Here is a 20637-nt window from a genome sequence, read left to right on the forward strand (position 1 = left end):
GTGTGGGCTCTACACAGAGCTAAGCAATTCTTTAAAATACTATGAATAATTCTACAAAACACTGCAGGATCCAGTTCTCTGAACCTCATTCAAACAGATTTCTGACTCCTTTTGGAAGCGCGATTGGTGTACGTGTGTCAGTGAGGGTCAGGGTGTTTGAGCAGGAAGAGGAGTTATGTACGTGTTGAATCTCAAACTATAAATCAGAATCTTAGTGGGTAATAGGCAGGTTCTCATCTCTTGTGACCCAGAGACACAGGTACTGTACTTAGCAGTTTGCACATTTTAAAAAACTGATGATGACAACCTTCAGAAAGTGGCAAACTGCTCAGAAACAGTAGCAGACCTTGAAACAGCTGCAGGAATCCCAGGAGGTCCTTGCTTTATGTGGGGCACTGCAAAGGAATTGTTTTGTCATACCAGCTCCCTCAGCACATCAATATACTTTGCAAAATAATTTAGCTTTTTCTTTGTTCTCACTACTGTTCACCCACCAAATGCTTGCATTTTACGTGTTCTTGCAGGTAAGTGCCATTACTCTGAATTGTTGCTGCTCTGGCGAGTCTGCACGTAACACAAATCTGACAGAGAACCTTGCAGCAAAGCTTTGTTTATTAGTCTCCCAAGTTTAAAAAAAATTAAATTAAAAAAAGGACAAAGAGGAGAAACAAGAAATACCGACATATATCATAATGAAAATGCAATTCGGTCTCTAAGTCTTCTTCCACATGCTCTAGTTTGTGAATTATCCCTAAATTGTACATAAAATATGAACATTTAAGTTAGCTGGAGTAGCTGTGTATCTCTCTGTTGGTCCCAAGAGACATGCTGATTTACACCTGCTGACATCTGAGCTATAGTAATTGGTGTTGACATTCTTGGACTGTATTTAGGTTTAAGTATTTAGTTGGAACGTGGTTTTCAAGAAGCTGAAAATGTTGGGGTGTTGTTAGGGTAGCTGCAGGGATAACTGCATGATGCTATCCTTGTAATTGTTATTCAAACAATGCTTACAGTAGTTACTGGCACTATTTGGATTAGGAAAACGGTAAGATTTAAATTAAAACAGGCATGGAAACATTGCTTCATGGTGCGTAATGTTCCTACGCCGTTGCCTCATGAAGTCTCTCCACACAGGCCTTGCGATCACTGGGTCGGGAGGGCAGATGTGGGCACTGAGGCACCACAGCCCTGGGGGCCCAGCCGTGCCTCACACCTCCTCTGCCGCCTTCTCACAGCCTCCATGGCGCCGTGTCCTTACTTTCCTTACAAACACCACCTGTGCCCTTTGCTGTGAGCTGTGCAGACCACCGGTGCTGGTGTGACAGTGACCGGCCAGCCTGCTAGCAGCCCCCAGGCTCCATGGGGCCGTTGGGCGAAGCTCCCCTCAGGCGGCCAAGATGGCGCCGGGCGGGGGGTGAGGGCGTCGCTCCGCCTCCCGCCAACGGCCCGCGCTCCGCCCCCGTTTCCCTGGGCGACGGAGACGCCGAGTCGCGGGCAACATGGCGGCGCCGGGGCAGGTACTCCCCTCAGTGGGGCGACCGGGCATGGGCTCGCCCCCCGGCCCTTTTACCGGCATCGGCTCATCCCGCGGGACGGGGGGCGGCGTAGGGGGGGCAAGGCTGGGGGCCGCTCTGCGCGCCCCCTTCTTTATTTCTGTAATTTAGTTTAAACGCCTTCACTAAGCTTCAGAGAAGGTAAAAAGGTGTTAAAAATGCAGCGGTGGGCGTATGTACCTGCGTAAGTTTCATCCCCGAGAGAGTCTGAGAGAGAGTTTCTTGTTTTTAAGTTGGTGTGTTGGCTCCGTGGGGGTGTGGGGAGCTCCCCGTGCTGAGGGGCAGCGCGTCGTTCCCCTCAGGGAGCACTGAGGGGGTGAAGCAAGAGCACGCCGTGCTTCCAGCAGCATCCCAGCTCTGTCCCTCACCTTTGGCTGCTTTAGGTAGCAGCATTCTCCTTAATATTTGCTTTTTTTCCCTTGTCCTTGGCCTCCTTGTTTTTTCTTATTGTGTTACAATATTTGACTTGATTGAGAGAGGTGTGATTTCTGACAGTTGGGCAACTCATCTAGTGCTCCGCGTCAAGAGAAATGTAAGAATACAAGTTATTCCTTCTGAGAACATATGAGGTCTTGCGCCTGCTCAGAATGTCTCCCTCAAACCTGTCTACGTAGTTGTAGCTCCTACGAGGTGACTTTCTTCCAGTTGAACTGTGTCGTTGTCTTAGATGGCGGAGAAGTTCCCGTGTCTGTGGTGGAAGCGATGAATGGCTTCCAGCCAGTGTGATGGTTGCATCTGTTAGCACAAAGCAGCCCTAGTGATATTCAGTACAAAAGCTTAACGTTTAGGTTTCCTTAAACAAATAAATCCCCTTCCATGTGAAATGTATTATTATGTATTCTAAATGCTTTATGAAAAATATATGTGTCTTTCACTGTATTCTCTGTTAGCGTTCTGTGTAAATATTTTGGCAGTCAGAGCAGTGTAACACTGGGGTACTGCAGTCAGTTAGATCATAGTGGAAGAATACAACGTGTAGTGTATGGGAAACGACAGGCTGTCAAAAATAGATTGTACATCCAGTTGAAATGTAACACTGAAATTTTCGTCATTTTTACTTTGTAGCTATATAAAAGGAATCTTTAGAGGAATTCAGTGAACATTTTTTTTTTCATGTATTTTCTGTTCCTTATGTATTAAACTTTGTTCTACATGTGATAGCTTATCTTTGCAATATTTTCTACTATCTTTTATTATTCATTTTTATTGTAAACTCTGCAGAATTGTGTGTTTTTATAAATTAAATCATAGAGTCTCCAGTTTTGGCTGAAGCTAGCTTTGCATGGTCTATATGTAAGCTGTAGGGAACACTGGATTCTGCAGTATTTTTGTTTTATTGTTTCTTAGATCCTGAGACAATTCCTTTTGATTTAAATGGAGTATTTTAATAATTGTTCAGACTTATAATTGCTTTCAGCAGAAAGCACATTAGAAAATCTGAATTCTGATCTTAGCAAGTCTTGCCGCTACTTTATTTTTAACAACATTTTTTCCAATAAGTAGTCTGCAGCTGTGAAAACATCAGTGAAGTTGAATGTCATAATACATTTGGTCATCCATAAATCTTGACGTTGGGACTGTATGAAATTTTTGAAACTTATTTTGTTATTAAAAGGACACTATCAGCATGTGTTGTTTATAATGGTTCTCTAAAAGCTTTCCTTCCATATAGGTTTTATGTTTTGTATTTGACGTATCTGCATATTTCTCTTTTGAGTGTAGCTGAAATTAGTGTTACTATTTTTATTTCCTTATTTGTTTGACAACAAAAGAAATATTACAACTAGAAATAGCAACTATTGATTTTAACTTCCCACTGTGGGAGCGGACAACTGGGGCTTTTTTAAAACAAACAGGAACAGTGAATGCATTTCTGGTTCTGCCGTAACTATTTATGTAGACAGCTTCAAGATTTTCTGCTTCTGCTGAAGTATTTGACAGCTTGATAACAAAATGCTTATAATAATACAAATAACAGCCTGTGTTGCTGGTGTGGGGCTTTTTGGTGGTTTTTTTTTTTTCATTCTCATTTTGATTAAAGTTGTAACTGATATGCAACACTTTGAGGGTACATCTGTACTGCTGTCAGCAGTATCGCTCAGCCAGAGGCAGCTGAGAGAGCTCTAAATGAACTAGCTCAGGTGCTGGAAGCTGTCTAGCTGTGGCAGCAGAGTTTGGTCCAGACTAATTTCCCTGATGGAGTAAGGACAGGAGGACATCAGGTTCCTTACAATTCAGGTATTTACTATAATTTAAGAGAGCTGATAAGCTATTCCTTTGTGACTATGTTTTTGAAAGCCATTATTTTGCAAAGCATGGTATTATATTGTCAAATGAATGTAAATAAGTACCATTTTCAGCCACTGCAGAGGGCTCATCCCAAAGGACAGGCTTATTTTCCTTCAGGAGCACTGGTGCTAATTTCCATTGTTGTGTTTCAAGGTTTTGCAGGCTGGACCAAAGCTGCAGGTAGGGAGGTGTCGTGGTTTAGGCTACCACCATAGAGGGCATTTTCTTCTAGCCAGGGATGACTCACCTTGGGTTTGGGTTTTTGAGAGAGTGTTCTTCCCCAGCCCCCCAAACACAAAGTTTTTTTTCTGCTTTGTGGTGGTTTTGTGAACAGTGACTGAGAGATTCAAGGAAGACCTTATTCTTTTGTTTTAAAATATCTGATTTGGTATTTTGATTTGATGCTGTTGACAAGAGATGCCCAAAGCATTTGGAGTAATGTATTGAGCAGGAAGAAACATGTTATATATTCAGAACAACTAGAAATTCTTTGAAAGAAAATAAATGAACAACAAATAATTCTCTAATACTAGTCTGTATTTCAATAGGCTAGGCCTGCTGCTGGGAGTATTGAAAGGTCTGGTTTGGGTTTTTTTTTTCCTAACACATGAGGATAGTTGTTACCAGAATTAACTTACCTTGGATTGCCTCGGTCAGTCACTACAGTTAACAGTAAAATAAATGGTAAATTCTTTGACATCAGTCAACACACATATAAAATAACTTCTCCTTGAAGCACTGCTTAAAGAAAGCAATCAAAAGACAAAACAGTATTCAATCAGAAACATGATAAGCTTTTAACTGTGTGTAGCTTCTGCCCAAACAGAATCATTCCACAAATATGAGATTGTTTAAATGATTCATGGGCTTTCACTACTGTTTTTAAATTACAGAAACATTGATAATTTTAAAAATTAATTTTCTGAATTATGTACTTTCTCTTCTCTAGCTCCTCATTGGTCATTTGGAACAGTATTTCTTATCTGATCCTTGTGCTTGTTGTAGTGGACAGCGGTGCCACTGATCCATCCTTATCACGAACAGTAACAGAGAGTAACACCCCAACTGGTGAGGGGTGTTGCTGCTGGGAATATCGTTACAGACACTGGGTGGTGAAATGGGGAGCCTTCACTTTGCCATGTAAACTGTCGGATTTTGATGTGCGGATTGCAGAGCCTTATCTGCAATACTGAGTTACAACAGCTTGAATGTCTTTTAAGTTTAAACCGCAAACCTTAGTAGGTTAAAGAATATGTTTCTAATGCTAGAGGACCTTTAAAGATGTTGAAAGAGATTGTAGGTGACTGAGTGCAAGGCACCTGGAGTTATTTTTAAATAAATTTGTGTAATCTTATATAGGTTATATATTGCTATGATACAGCACTACATACTAAGACTTCAGCAAATTTTCCCAGAGGTCCTTTTTGCTGTTTGTAATTCAGAGAATGAGATGAGCCTTAGCATCAGCATGTTAAGTGTGCTGGGCCTGACAACACGATGTGGATTAGAAAGTTTCATGCTGTAGTAAGCCAGGTACATACTGGAGGCACAAGAAAGCTCCTTTTTGGACAAGCTTTTTCTGACATGATGGATGTTGCCTGATATCTTTCAAGAAGCAGTGAGGAATTAGTTTGGATAAGATTCTTGGGAGTTGCTTTGCCTAGTAACTTTTTGCCTGTTAACCTGCTCCTTACAGCATGAGATGTAAGCAGTGGGAGGGGGAAAAAAGACTTCTGATATGTCTCTGTTTACAGGCCTGCTGCTGTGATCTTGAATGGTGGAGGAGTGTCGTGCAGGTAGTTGAGAATGGTGTGGCAGGGTCTTTGTTCTTACTCACACCTGGCCTGTAACCACAGAGGAGAAGCTGGAAGATAGCTTGATGAGAACAAAACCACTATGCCTTGAACTTTCTTATGCTTTTCTTTCTGATACAGTGCTAAATTCCTCATGCTCTACTGATAAAATCCATCTGGGGTAATACCTGTAAAATGTTAATATTTAGCCTTACAAGAAGTATAGTCAGTAAGGTGTTAACTGACTGACCAGTAGGTAATATGCCATTTATATAAAGGTGCAAAAATACATAGTAAAGTTTCCTATGTATTGGACATTCTGAGAGAAAGAGATGAACTGGTATTAATTCAGTTTCCAAAGCATCAATATCAGTTATTCTTTTAATTCAGCTCTCAATACTTTTAAAGAATGTCTAACATCACCGATCACTGCAGGAAAGCATTCATATTTTTCCTAATTATTCAAAAAAATTGTTCAATGGTAGTGTAATATTAGCATGTGGAGCTATTAATTCTTTTTTTTTTTTCCTTAGCTAGGGCATGCAGCTTAAATTACATCAATATTTACTGACTGTAGGAATACTTCTTTCTGTACTGCTTGAATTACTGCTAATAAAAACAAAAGCAAACTAATGTCATGCTTCTAACTATGAGAAGGAAGCTTTCGTTTACTTCATTCCTGTTGTTCTGCTGAGACATTGTATCTAAGACTAACTTCTTTACAGTTGGGAACAATTTTTCATATTAAAGTACATGTGAAAGTACTCTAGTACTTAATTAGTGGAAAAAACACTAATCTGTCCACTAAATGTTCTTTGTTGCTCTCAGTCTTGTTTCATCAGTCTTGAATGTTGTAATTCAGCTGGTCCCAGAGTTTTAAGTATATCTTGCAGTTTGGCAGCAGCAGGGGGAGTAGTGTAGCTTTATTTGGGGGCTCTCTATGACCAGTGCTGGAGTTAGTTGATTATTAGCCCAGAACAATGCTGTTCAGGCTCAAAAATCAGCTCATGTTAGGAAATCTTCCACTTCTGTCTCTCTAGGTAAGCTAGAAACATTATTCTGCAAGCTTTGCCTTGCTGCATTTCTGTAAAGCCCAAGTCCCACGGATGCAGAAGTGTGCCTGCTACTAGTAAATTTTGATCACGTTTTGCTCAGGCTTTTTTGTGTCCTGGTGCAGAAACAGGTCAGGCCAATTAGTCTCACAGTCCTGAGGCTGGAAGGGATCTCTGGGACATGAGGTGGTTCAGCTGCCTGCTCAGAGCTGGCCCAGCACTGAACGCAGACCTGGGCTTTGTCCAGGTCTGTCCTGAAAACCTGCAAGGGTGGAGATCCTTGCACCTTTCTGGGTAACCTATTCTAATGCTTGATTATCTTAATAATGAAATATTTTTCCTTATGCTGTCCTGTTCTAATGTATTGTAGGTCCCTTCCAACTGAAATTATTCTATTCTGTTCTGTTGTATTTTATGACCATTGTCCCTTGTTCCTCTGCCATGCACTTCGGTAAATAGTCTGGCTCATCTCACATTTTAGAATGTGCTTTGACACCTCCGTTTGTCACCTACGTACTCTGTTGTAAAACAGTTTTGGTTTTTTTTTTCCCACTGATTCATTTATTTCATAGATTTCTTACTGAAGTCTCCAGTTGAATGTTTTTGGTCAGTAATACTTTCTCAATTAAATATCATCAAATGTTCCTGTTCTTTTGTAAGACCATTGCATTGTTGGTTCATGCTCAGTTATCCCCTATAACATGTACATCCTTCTGTTTCCTATATGGAAGTGCCTTCCGTATTGCAAATACACAGACCTTCCCTGAAACAGTAGTGTCAGGTCCTCATACGTGTATCATTGTATTGCAGCAAACATCTTAGATTTCTGTTTTGGTTAGGGAAGGAGTCAGCATAGACAGTAAATTTGAAAATGCCATCAAGTACAGGGTGGAGAGCAAATAGCACAGTAACACGTATGTGTACTCATCTTAAGCAGAAACTGATCTTAAAATTTAATTACTGTGCAGTCTAGTATCACGTTGGTCAAATCTAGATTCATGGAATTTTTTTCACCTGTATATTTCTGTTGTTTTTACTTGCAAGTTAATTTAATCTTGTGCTGCACATAATATGTCACTATGTTCCCACATGAATTTAAGATAAAAATATTACTTTCCTTGTATCTGCCTAGCTTTTCTCTAGTGAAAATGTGTTATGGTATTGCGTGGCTGCCATGTAATTATAGCTGTGTTACATTCTTGGCGTTTGTTGAATTAATCCCTTGCATATTTTCTCAAAATAATACTGTTATTTAGATGTTGCTGACATTATAAAATAAACCTTTTAAAATTATATTCATATATACATGTGTGTAGGAAGAAGACCGAGAGCAGGATGCTGTAGGTGAAAAGAAGATTATTAATCAGACATTTCTTTCTCTTTCCCAAATTACTGCTTTGTCAGAACAAAATGTAGAAGGAGTTCAAAAGTAAGTGGCAATAATAATAAGAATGCTAGAACCAATATAATAATGAAATAGAAATTATAGACTGTTTGTTAGAACACTTTTGTGAAGGTTACATCATTACTCTTAAATTGCTCAGTTAAATCTTTTATATGAATCACAAAAGATGGGGTAAAAATGCTGTTGATCTCACATCCACTTTGTTTACTGTATTTCCTGTATATCTTGATTTTTCTTTGACTCTTTGGGGTTTTCATTCCTACTGATACTTCACAATGATATGATTTCTGAGTTTACAATAGTATTAATTATACTGCAAATTAAATACTAAGATGTAAATGCAAACAGGCCAAAACTGAGCTTTTTTTGTAAGTCTCACTCAGTAACTTTTTTGCTAAAACATTTAAGATTCTGTACTGTAACATGAGTTATTGAAAAATTGGAAAGGTTTTAAAAGTTCAGAAAGGGATGGAAAGATTAATAAGGTATTAGTAGGTAGCCTTTACAGTGCACTGGGGAAATAAGAGGCAGCCAAAGACTTCTGATGTAAGCCCATCTTGTCTTTCCTGTAGCAACACTCTCCCTTGTTATTAGTGGTTAATAGCAGCTAAATTTAGGAGGCCAGGAGTTCAGCCTGAGACTCTAGACTTATATTTTAAGGATGGGATTTTTCAGAAGTGCCCAAATTATTTAAGAGCACATGTATCCACCAGCAAATTCTTAGTGAATTGAAAGTCAAAAGGCTGGTCCACTGCACGAGTTTTGGGGGAGGCGGGAGAATAAAAAATCCAACCTTGTGCCTCTGAACAGATAAACCATTAATTAGAGATTAAAATTATTCATGAAATATATTCTATTCCTCCAATTTGTCACTTCTCTGAGGAAATCAAGGTTTTTTCTCGGATTTTTTTAAGAAAACTGGAAAGTAGATTTGATCCCATCAAATAATAAGTAGTAAAATTTCTTTCTTTTACTGTTTCCTCCAGTTCAATAGACCTCTTATTTTAGAGGAAGCTGAAGCATACAACTCGCTGGAGACTAAACTGTGCTTAACGGTGCTATTTATTGTGAAACTTTCTCATTAAGATATAAAAGCATTGAAAGATAGTATGTTTCCTCTTAGTCTCAGTTGATCACATACCTATTTTTATGTGTGTATATATATATACACTGTACAACTGGAATGTAAAGTATATACTGCATCTGACTGAAAAAAGGGGCAGTTACAGAGTATTTTATGCACTCTAAGAAGTTTAGTAACAGCATTGAAATTTTGTTAGTTTACCACAGTGCATCCTGTCTGTACAGAAGAGCAGTTTGAAGACCACAGCTAAGGTTAGAAAATCAGAATAGGTCTGATTCATTATGAGAATTTTGATGTCCTGTGTTCCCATCTGTCATAGAGTTTTATACAGCTGCCCATCTCCATAGGACTTGAGCACCTTCCGTGAAGGGAGAAATAGCAATCAGGATAACTAGGAAATCTAAATGCCCCATAATTTTCCAATCATTTATAGATGCTGTTGTCAGTGACGTGCCTTACAGAACATTGAAAAGATGAGTACTGGCATTGTTAGCAGCATCAGAGAAAATCTAAATCCCTGAGAAGCTCTGATTATGAAAACACAGAGTTGGCAGAAGCTTCAGAAAGAGAGGATATGGACTGTTTCAAACCTTGGAAAGTTAAGCTGGCCACATTCCACTTCTATTTCAGTACACAGTTAAATGTTTTTAACCGACTTGCATGTGTTCAGCTGTACAAATTTGTCATGCAGAACAAAGGAATACATGTTTTAAACAAAACTGATTGGATTATATGCTTTACTTTGTTAGCTATCGAGGGTTTAATTAAAAAAAGAAACTCATCCTATTTGACAGTGTATCTCTACTGGCTTGCTGAAAACCCTGAGAAACTAATGGTTGCCTATCAGTAGGTCTGAGATTAATGCCCTTCTTAGGAAAAATGAGTAGCAGGGGGTGGGGGAAAGACTTTGCTCTTTTACAGGGGACTAGAAACTGTGATCACAACTGGCATCTTATCATCAGGTATGGCTAAGAAGCCAAGGATGGCTTTAATGTAAAACTTAACTACCTGAGACATGGCTGATGTTATACTGGAAGAACTGCAACTGAAGCCCTAGCCCTGATCCCCTCTTCATGTGGAAAAATGTGCACAATTATTATAAAAGACATAACTAATTCTATGTTTGCATAGAGTAGACGTAAATGTGTCAGCAACAGCATGGTCTTCTACAAGGGAGTGTATTTTTTCATCACTTCTTCAAGTTAAACTAAGTGGAAAAATCTCCACAGTGTGCCAGTAAAATAGGATGCAGCTCTTCTTACATGTCTTGACCATTATGAAAGTGGAATTTAAACTTCTAAATATTTTAGGTTCTTTCAGTAATTTTATATTATATTATTTACATTAATTTTCAAATGTAATTTTTCTTCAGAGGCTACATGAAAAATAATCTTGAAAGGGAAACAAGATCTTTTTAGTACTGTAAAACTGTCTCAATCAGAGTGAAAGAGTGGTAGTAGAACATGGAGACAAATTGTTCCATTTCATCCTACAAACTCTTTTCTGAACAAACACTGATTTTTTTCCTTTGGAATTTCCAGTATAGTTCTCTTTGGTTTTTGTAATGCCCTTATTTTTGTTGTTTCATTAATCATATCTTAACATTTAAATAGTGTCTGTGGACACCTGTAGGTGTGTGTTTACTTATTTCAGTTGATATGTCCTGTGAACCTAATTGTTCATATCTATAAATTGATGTAGCTAAGTTCCAGGAAGATATATACATATATGTGTAGTATAATAACAGTGAGTATTATAGATATAATTACAAGCAGACTGAGTTAAACATTGAATCTGCAATTTATTTTTTAATTTTATTATTTTACTCTGCAATTTATTCTAGAATGCTGGAAGAATTTCTGAATTTTAAACAATTAAAGACATCTTTGAAAGAAGCTATTTTGCTAGATTATTATACTGCGGGATTTTGGTGGGCTAAAGAAAGGAACTTCAGTGTCATACAGCTCTCAGGATTCATGGATCTATTAAATTTCCTGTTGGAGAACCTCAGTGGTAAGTATAATTAAAAATTATAAAATAAATATCTGAAATGGAAGGCCAGAATGTTTTACAGTCATTTTAATAAAGTGATATTTAATTACAAGTAATTGTAAAATTATTACTTTTCCTCTTGAATGTTGGCATGTTGTACCTTGTACCTGAAAATAATTCTTATTGGCAGACATTAAACTTTCGTTAGGGAGGACTGTAGTCTTTTTAGGAGAATATCCCTCATTCTTTGTTTGTACAGAAAGTGGTTCAAAAGGGCCAGGTCCTGAGGAGACCTCTTCTTTGCTATGGTAAAATAAATAACAATTGCAGTAGAGTAAGAGCAAGGAGCTCCTAAATTCCAATTCTAGCTGTCTCAGTGACTGACTCACTGTAGCCTTGGGCACATTTCTCTGCTGTTTGAGATATTCAGTACATCCTGTAGCATTATAGCAGGTGAATTACATTTATTTTATCCTTGGAGGTCAGCTCTCAAGCAGCTTTCTATATGGGAAATGCTGCACTTCTGGCACAAAATATATCGGTTAACTAAAGACTGGTGAGAGAAGTAAACTGGAGTCGCTGCCGAAGATGAAAAATGACAATGGTAGGACTGTAGCTCCTGTGGCTACGAGGAAATTTGCAACAAAGCATGTAGCTGGGTCTAGCGGGAACAAAATAGCCAGAAAAAAATGGTAGCAGCGTCCTCTAAAACCCATTTTTCAGAGCTCACAATGCTTACTTAACATTCACTTTGAAGGTGATTATGTTGAGAAAAGTCCATCCCAGAGGAAGAGCAAAAGGACTCAGCGGTTCCATTCAAAGAGAAGATGAATATTTAAAATCAAGCTCATAATAGTTATTATACTCTTTCATTGTAATTTAATTCAAGGGCCTTTCTGACTTGGAATTTTGACAGAATATGTACGTGCTTTATGATCATTGGAATTCCAGTTGTCCTTCCTGTCTCCAATGAGAAAGTATCTTAACATATGCTAACTATATTAATATAACAATGGAGAAGAATGGAAACATGTCAGAAATTAGTTTTATGAGCCTGTATGCAATGCCTGTGTACTAGACAGGCTGGTAGCACAACCGATTATTAAAGCTGACTGACGTTTCTCAGGAATGTGATCTTAGTTGCATAAAGCTTTGCCAGACTTTAACTCTTTAAGCTGAAACTTTCCATGGCAATGTCTGCCTCTGATTAATTTTTATATATAAAATTACAACTAAAACAGTTCAATGAGCTTGCAGACAGAGGCTGTGGGGAAAAAAATGCATTATTTTCTGCCCTTTTTTTTTTTTTTAACAGCTTTAATACCCCAGTGCTTTGAAGTAAAGAAATAAGGTTTGGCAAGCAAGTGTTGTGAATTTGCTTTTTGCTGTCCTGTGAAAATCCTTTTGGATTTGGCTAAGATACATGGCTTTTAGGGAAAGAAAATGCAGTTTGGAAATGCTTACAGGAGACTTCTTATATTTTTTTCACAGCTAAGTTCCCCGGATAATCCATCTTATAAAGTATGCTGTAGCCCAGGGCTGCGATGAATTTCCTTGTAATTACTGTTCTCAGCCCGTGCAAGTTCCAAGCCCAAACATTTCAACGAAGAGCAAAATGCTAATATCTTCTATATTAACGACCACTTCTTTTCTGTTCCCTACACTGGACCCACACAGCCTGGAGAATTAAACTGATGTGACCACAATAACAAGAATAGCACGGACCAGAAAGAATGGATTTAGAGAAGGAGGGTAGTGGAAACTCATTTAAGGCTGGTAAAGGAGAGAAAAACTCCTTACTCTCTGGTAAAGGAGAGAGAAGGAGGAAAAACTGAGGTTTGGAAACTGGAGGCTTTGGTCGACTGGGAGCCGGGATGAATCACATGATTTGGTTCATCTTCTATTCATTGAGGGTAAAGTGCTCCTTACCTCACAGAAGTACTGTGAGAGCCTTCCTGAGAGAGGTAGCTCGGTCTGAAAATCAGTTACACAGAGGAAAGAGAAAATTTTGACCAGCTGGTGACAGACCTGAGCCTGGGTCGTCTTCACTTCTCATGATCGTGTTATGTATCTTCCCTTCCCTACTAACTGTGATATTTCTGGTTCTATTGTCCTTTCTCATTTCCCATGGCTTCTGCTCTATTCCATTCCATTTCCTCCACATTCTCTGTATTTCTTTCTTGTTTCTTCCATTATGGTTATTTATATTGTGCTGCTTCTGTTACGGAAAACTGAGATGAAATTTTCAGAGCTTTGATTGCTGGACCACTAAAGGGCAAAACTATAAAGACCTGAATCCTGTAAGATTTTTAATTTGCTTTCTGTACAAAGAACCAAGGAGCAGATCAGTAGAGAATTAAAACAAGAAGGAAAATAGATTTATTTCACCACTGGTGGATATTTGTCCATTTTCTACTCTATATTTTTTTAGACTTAAAAAGAACAAGTAAATTGTGTTCAAACTTTTTTTAAAACTCCGCCATGGTTCTAGTCATGGCACAGACTGTGTGCAAATCAGAAAGACAAATCCTTTCTTTTTAAAGGTTTATTGATATTAAGCAAACACTGATATAGTTCAAATTTTTCAGGTGCAAAAATGTCTTCAAATTTGATGATACATGCAGAATATTATGCATATTCATTTTTAATCAGTTATGACTGTAAGCACTTAAAAAAATGGTTACCCTTATAAACATTTGTTCTTGTAGTACTGGTTTATATTGCAAGGGGCATGGTCAGAAGAACAATATTTTGCAATACATAAACAGTAGTAAATTCATTTTAAAGATAAACATACTATGCATCTCAAATTTACATACTATTCTGCCTGTGGTTATCTCTGCATAAGAGGCCAAGCTGTAGTATTTTAAACACCCATTATTGTGATCCTTACATTATGAATGTGGATCAGTGATTTTCTGATGGAATTTTAATGCACATTTTATTGACAAGAATAATGGCAACAGAAAAAAACATTTGGCTGCTGTTCTTTAAGTTTCTTCATGGCTTTTAATGTAACTTCTTAAGCTTCAAGAAGTCTTACAATTAACATGGACCAAAAAAAACCCGCCCCACCCTTTCATGTTTATTCTTAGCTTTTATTTTTGGGGATTTCTTTGCAGACAAACATATGACCTTAGGAGATAATTTAAAAGAACTTGGAAAAGCAATGGCTGGAATAGGAGAAACTGATTCAGAAAGAAATGGTGACTTGAAGATCTTCAGCATTGAGCAAGCCAAAGCAGTCATTGATTACTTGAATATCAGGTATTTATTTCTACAGGTTTATTTCTTATTTTAATAATTTCATGTGGTAGGAAATTGGCTGCAGTTATTTAATTGAATATGTTCCTAGTGTGCAAACCTAATGCAGATACCACACTTTAAAACATTAAAAAGAAGAGAGAATATGCAAGGGGCAGTAAAGATCTGACCTCAGATGTCAAAGCCCATGAAATAAATTTAGACTGGAAGTTTATCAAAATGTACGATTGGGCTGAAAAGCTTCCTTCAGGGTTTTGTTTTGGGTGATCATGGGAAAGGGGAGAGTGGCATATAGAGAACATTCTTGATTTGCTCTTAAAACATTCTAGTTTTGCATTCCACTATAACTTTAAGAATTTGTCTGGCCTTGACAGCTCTAGTGGACTTCTTAAATGGTTTAAAGTTATGTACTTTACAGAATTAAGGCTACAATGATATATGAGTCACAAAAATGTTGAATTTCAGAGTTAGCAGAAGTTCAGTAGCTACATGAAAAGGTTTCATGACAGGTCTCAGTTTTTACACAGGGACACAGAAAGAGATGCAAACAGCAGTAAATCAGTTATTTATCTGAGAGAAAAAAATTAAGGGTCTAATGGGAGCCAATCACACCTCTCCATGTGAAGTTTTAACTATACAGTAATGTATACAGATTTTTCTCCACTGAAATGCCATAGTTAGGGCAGTGGCTATACTCATATACCACTCTTTCCAGTACATGGTGAACAGAATGGTTCTCAAGCTGTTTTATCACCCATGAATCTGGAGGGGCAAGGAGATGGAAAATGGAAAAGGTACTATTTTAATATATGCTCATACACTGTACTGCATCTGTACCTTTCAGCCACATGAAAGGTGGCTTAGATTGTGTTCTTGAATGCAGAAAGGCATTTGCTCTTGAAGACAGACAAAAGTACTAGGACAGCTGATAGCATTCCAGTTTAGGGTACTCAGATTCAGACTGGGGATTTAAACCCATCACAGGTTATTTGTCTTACCACTGGGCTATAAAGTCTGTCTCTTTCTCCTGCTCTCTCCTTTTTTTTTTTTTTTTTATATTTATGTTTATTTTTTCATAGAAAAATGAAAATGTAAAAAAGTTCAGGTTCCTCTAGTATGAAATGAGAGCATCTCTTTAAATCTCAAATTTCTTTAGTCTAGGCAAACCAATGTACTGCCAAGTATTAGCCCTAAACTAAAAGGAAATTTGGCATTTAAGATGCTTGACTCAACTTTTTTCACTTCTCTCTTCCTGTCTGTGCCTTTTGTGTATTTATATGGAACAAATGTTCTTTCCACATAACGTGTCTATAGCTCTTGTGTAAATTATCTATTGAAAGATACCTTGCCCATGAAATAATTCCTTCACAGTCTCAAGAATTTCATCCAAGAGATTAGGTGCTCCATCCTACTACCACCTAAGTATTAACTGGGTGGGAATACAATCAAGCCAGAAGAATATTGCAGCAGAATGGTATCGTGGCCACCAAATATGTGGTTGTATGTTCAAACTGCTCAACTTATTACACGTATGTGCTGTTGCAAGGTCATGGATATATACACTTACACTGAAGTGTGTCATATGTGTCCAGTTTATACAACCCATTATTTCAATCATTTGAATGTTGTTTTTTTTTCTAAATGAGAACTTTATCAGCACACTTCTTATGTGGGTATATTTTGAACTTTATAAACTCAGAAATAGGTTGACTGCCTTTTATTACAATTCAAATTAATGTATTACTTCAACATTTTTTCTTGTTCTTCACTTTTTTTTTGTGTTTAATTTTAAATTAGAGGCCTATAGCTTTTTCTTCTACTCAAGATAGTATGACATGTTTTAGTTCAGATCACATTTTACAGATGAGCTATAAACCCATGGGATTTATAATGGAAATGGGGACAAATGCTTAACCACATTGGCACAACCTGTGCAGCAGCTATAATGACACCTTCAGGTTTGGTGGAAGGTGACAGTTATCATCTTTTTATCTTGTCTCCTTGGGCAAACACACATCAACATAGCTCTTGACATTTCCTTTCAGGAAGCAGTGGAGCTAGGGAAATATGTCATTGTTAATCACCTTCAAATTCTCATATGACATCATAAGAGGGTCTATTCTTAACTATCTCACTTGCATGAGTAAAATTTTTTTTGCATAACTTTTAAAAATGTTGGTATGGAATTTTTTAATTGTTCACAACAGAAGTAATCAAAGCATTTTATATAATGCCTGATAGAAGAAAGAAAACTAGACTGTTGTTTCATTAGAAAGTATAAATAAGTTTTAAATGTTACATTCTGCCAGTGCAGTTTGAAAGATACATATCTTATTTCTCATATGTATGTTCTGTTCTCATATGTTTTGTCTTTTGCAAATAATCCCTGCTAGAATTTTACCAAATAATAGGTGTGCATATGAGGGGATGTGTGTTTTCATAAATTGGTGTGAGTCGTTTCCACGTTAAGTCCTGAGATCTGCTTTGGTGAAGTACTGCAATAAAAACTTATGGCAAATGAAATGGCAAATATTATAACAACTTAATTGCTTATGTGGTTTGGGGGAAGGAAACTTGTAGTTTATGGTAGCCAAATTTCTTATGCAAGTTCATAAACAAATTTGTTTTTAACTAATGGTAATTGAATGACTGAATTAAATGTAACTATAGAATAAAACTTTCATATGGCACTTAAAGAACCAAGTGTTCAATGAGGCTGCCATAATGCTTCTCACCAAATTAGGAAATGCGTCTCTACGTACGTGCAAAAATGTCTGCCCCCATTCGGGTAAAATTTATTAGAAAGTTTCTCAGATGCATTTGACTAACTGCTGGAAGGTGTGGAGTTGTCATGTAAGAGAGGCAGGCCATGCTGCCATTTTCGTCTCCTAATTCTGAGCTGCTTTCATGGGCTGGAAGAACCACTGCTGTACGTTAGTCAGCACTTAAGCAGTGCTTAAATTAGAGCAACTTACCCCTGGTCTGCAGTATTTCATGGAACCTCTGGTCGTGTGGCAGCGTGTAAGCACTGGTGGTGATCCAGGGAAGGACAGTCAGCTGAAATAGTGTGTACTGAGCATCAGCTCCCACAGCTGGCTTCCCTGTTACCTCCCACAGCCAGGATTGTATTTCAGACACCTGCCTCTCACTTCGCACACAGCTGGCTGGTCGAGCCCTTCTGCTGGCTGTGCCAGGGTGCAGGGCTGCTCGGTTGGTTGCTGGGGGGCAACACCAGCCCACCTGTGGGAGCTGGGGCTCTCTGAGAGCCTCGGGCAACACCGTGTCTCAAAGAGCAGCCTGTGCTGGGTTGCGTGGCCATGCACTGGCATTGTAAATGCATTTTCATAGCTGTTGCATGATACACTGCAGCTGGTAGCAGCGTCTTTAGCTGGATAATTGTGTATGTTGGGTGTAGTAATTACTTTCATAGACCTATAGAAAAATTGAGGTTGGAAGAGATTTCTGGAGGCCATCTCATCCAAAGCCCTCCTTAGTAGGCTTCAGTATTCCAGGTGTGGCCTTACAAGTGCCAAGCAAAGAGGCATTGCTCTCCCAGGTGATGGCTTTCTTAAGAAAAGAAATTGTGTCCTGTCCTTAGCCAGAAAGCACAGGAACCAGTTACAGAAGTTCCGTGCAAATATTGCTGCATCTTTCTTAGGTACATCAGCCAGGAGTCTGAGAAACTCTTGGAACCGGTCTTCAACCTGGACTTGCTATGAAATCACAGAGCTGGGGCTTAAATCATAAGTCAAAATGACATGATAGAAGCCAGAAGTTCTGTATCAAGATTTTAAGAGGACAAGTAATTGTAACAGATGGACTGTGAAAACCAAACCTTTGATTAAACAAATGACATATCATTGATCATCAGGAAAGGGAACAAGGAAAATTATTTAAAACATGTGAAAGGGAAAGCCATGTATGTTTTAAGGAAGATAAATATTTTAGGCCATTGAGAAAGTCTGCTTAAAGTTACTTTTTTTGTAATACACAAAACTCCAGTGTGTCAATCTAGTTTTTTAGTTTTTCTTTGAGGCAATTATGATGATGATTTTATGATGATGCTGAATTCTATGATTCTATGAAATACTATGCTGATTTTGAAACATGACCTTGAGAGAATAAATGTTTCCATTCTTTATTGTTTTGGTGTTCCAAGATAAAACTTGCTCGCTTGTCTGGCAACCCCTTCCAAAATCTGAAAGCTGATTTGGCTTTGTTTCCCTCTTCTCCACTATTGCTGATATTAAAGGAATAAGTATCCTGGTGATAAATGTTTCAGGAATTACTTTTTTCAAAGTAGAACTTTGTCTTCTCAGAGTTCAATCTCATAAGGACAAAATGGATGTATTTTTAAGTATCATACTGTATTTTCTGTGGTCATCTGTTAGTGAATCCTGTAAATTAAATATTCTGCATATTGTACATGAAGTTAAACAACCATTTATTTTTAAAATTGCAGTATTACCATGCTGGAGAGTAACTCTTAGTTTAACAGAATTTTTAGTATTGTTACCTTTCCAAAGATTTACAGTGGTAATAGTACTATATTCTCTTGTTTTCCAGCTTATTTAAACACTATAAACTATATGAATACCTCTTCCACAGTCCTAGAGAAGAACTTGTGATAAGTAATGAGGTAAGTCATTTATATAGATGGAACTCATTATGCAGAGTTATTTAATGAATGCACCGTGGCATATGTTTTATATTGCTCAAAGCAACTTCATGTCAACATTACTGCATTACTAACGTAAAATGGCTGATTAAAGAATACAAGTTAGATGTTTTGATCCTCATATTCAAAATTAATTTTAGATTTCAAAAAAGTGTAAATGCATTGCTTGGTTAAAATGTTAGCTGCGTTAAATCAGGAATACTTTTGTGTATGTATTTATAAGTGGATGCATGTAATTTGAATTAGCAATGCATAAGTCTGACTCCATTTTTAAATAAGTAATCAAAATCACAAAAGGTTGTGTAGCTATACCTAGTCTGACCACAATCCTAATGTTTATATATGTGTATGTATGGACAGAGTTTTGTTTCTACTGTAGCCACCAATTGTTAATTATGCTGACTGTAAAAAACAAGGTAGCTAGAAATTTAGTGTTTTGAAAGCATTCAGTTAATAATGGTGAATTAGCCTGACTGTAAACTTTGCCGTGCATTCTAACTTAGATGTGAAAAAATGCATAGGAAAATGTATTGATGCAGGATGTGGCCTTTAATCAAACGGACAGATCCAATTCATCAAATAAACCTTCCTTGAGCTTGACTGTGCATTTTAAGGATATATGTTACTATATGTTGAAAAGGATTTGCATTTTTAATTTATATTAAAAGACAACTGGTTGCTCAGAGAGACACGGTAGTGGGATTTTTTTGATGGCACGTATTTTAGTTTATCAGTACACAGTGAAGTTGAAGTTAATGCACTGGAAAATTTTCTTTGCACTTTAAGCTGGTGGTTTGACTCTGTAAATGATGTGGGATAATTTCTTCCTGTGCTGCTTTTAAGTAGTCATACTATAAAAAAGAAGGGCTCTTCTTGACAGGGATGCAAATATTTGGAAATTATTCTAGTCATTTATAAGGTGAGTTAAAATTCCAACTGTAATGAAATCGGTGACAAAACTGTCATTATGTAAGGAGAGCAGGACTTAAGCATCACTGTGTTAGGGCTGATTTTTATATTAGCTAATCAGATCAATGGCTGGTATGCACTTTCTAATTGATAAAATTATTTTTAATGAGGCTTTGATTAAGTAATTTCTTCTGTAAATTTGGGTAATGTATCTTATCAGTTGTAGACTAGCTTAAAAGAAATGTCTTTTTGTTTTCTTTTAACTCATTTCTGGGTGGCTGAGATCAGTGTTCACTGTCCCAGCCATGGAAAAGTGGTTGCTCTGCACACTCCATCTGCTGGGGAGGACCACCTGCACTGGAGGTACCACCTCCACTAAGGAATGGCAGAAATGTGTTTCTGTGAATTACTTTGGTGCTGATCCATCAAAGGAACAAGTGCAATCTACAGTTATAACTGTCACAGAAAACTTTATGACAATTTTTAGCTGTAACTCTTAAGGATATTTCTTACCCATGCACCAGTTCAGTTTAATCCATCTCTTTTGTGTTCTGAGTTCCATAGCAGAGTCTTTAATTTCTCCAACCACACTGCACTGCTCAAGAAAATCAATAC

The 20637-nt window shown here is 37.6% G+C and overlaps 1 protein-coding gene across 1 annotated transcript in view; it reads left to right on the plus strand.

Moving 5' to 3' along the window:
* Positions 1-1488: 1488 nt before the first annotated feature.
* LOC106887059 (chromosome unknown open reading frame, human C10orf107) overlaps positions 1489-20637 on the plus strand; it is a 54883-nt gene continuing 35734 nt past the window's right edge. Inside the window, exons 1-5 of the mRNA XM_014940407.1 lie at positions 1489-1520; positions 8007-8119; positions 11023-11192; positions 14294-14438; positions 19002-19074. Coding sequence (XP_014795893.1) covers positions 1503-1520; positions 8007-8119; positions 11023-11192; positions 14294-14438; positions 19002-19074 — 519 coding nt within the window. The 5' untranslated portion in view covers positions 1489-1502. The remainder of the gene's footprint in view (positions 1521-8006; positions 8120-11022; positions 11193-14293; positions 14439-19001; positions 19075-20637) is intronic.

Source organism: Calidris pugnax, unplaced genomic scaffold (assembly GCF_001431845.1).
Source record: "Calidris pugnax isolate Ruff unplaced genomic scaffold, ASM143184v1 scaffold39, whole genome shotgun sequence".
NCBI lineage: Eukaryota > Metazoa > Chordata > Aves > Charadriiformes > Scolopacidae > Calidris > Calidris pugnax.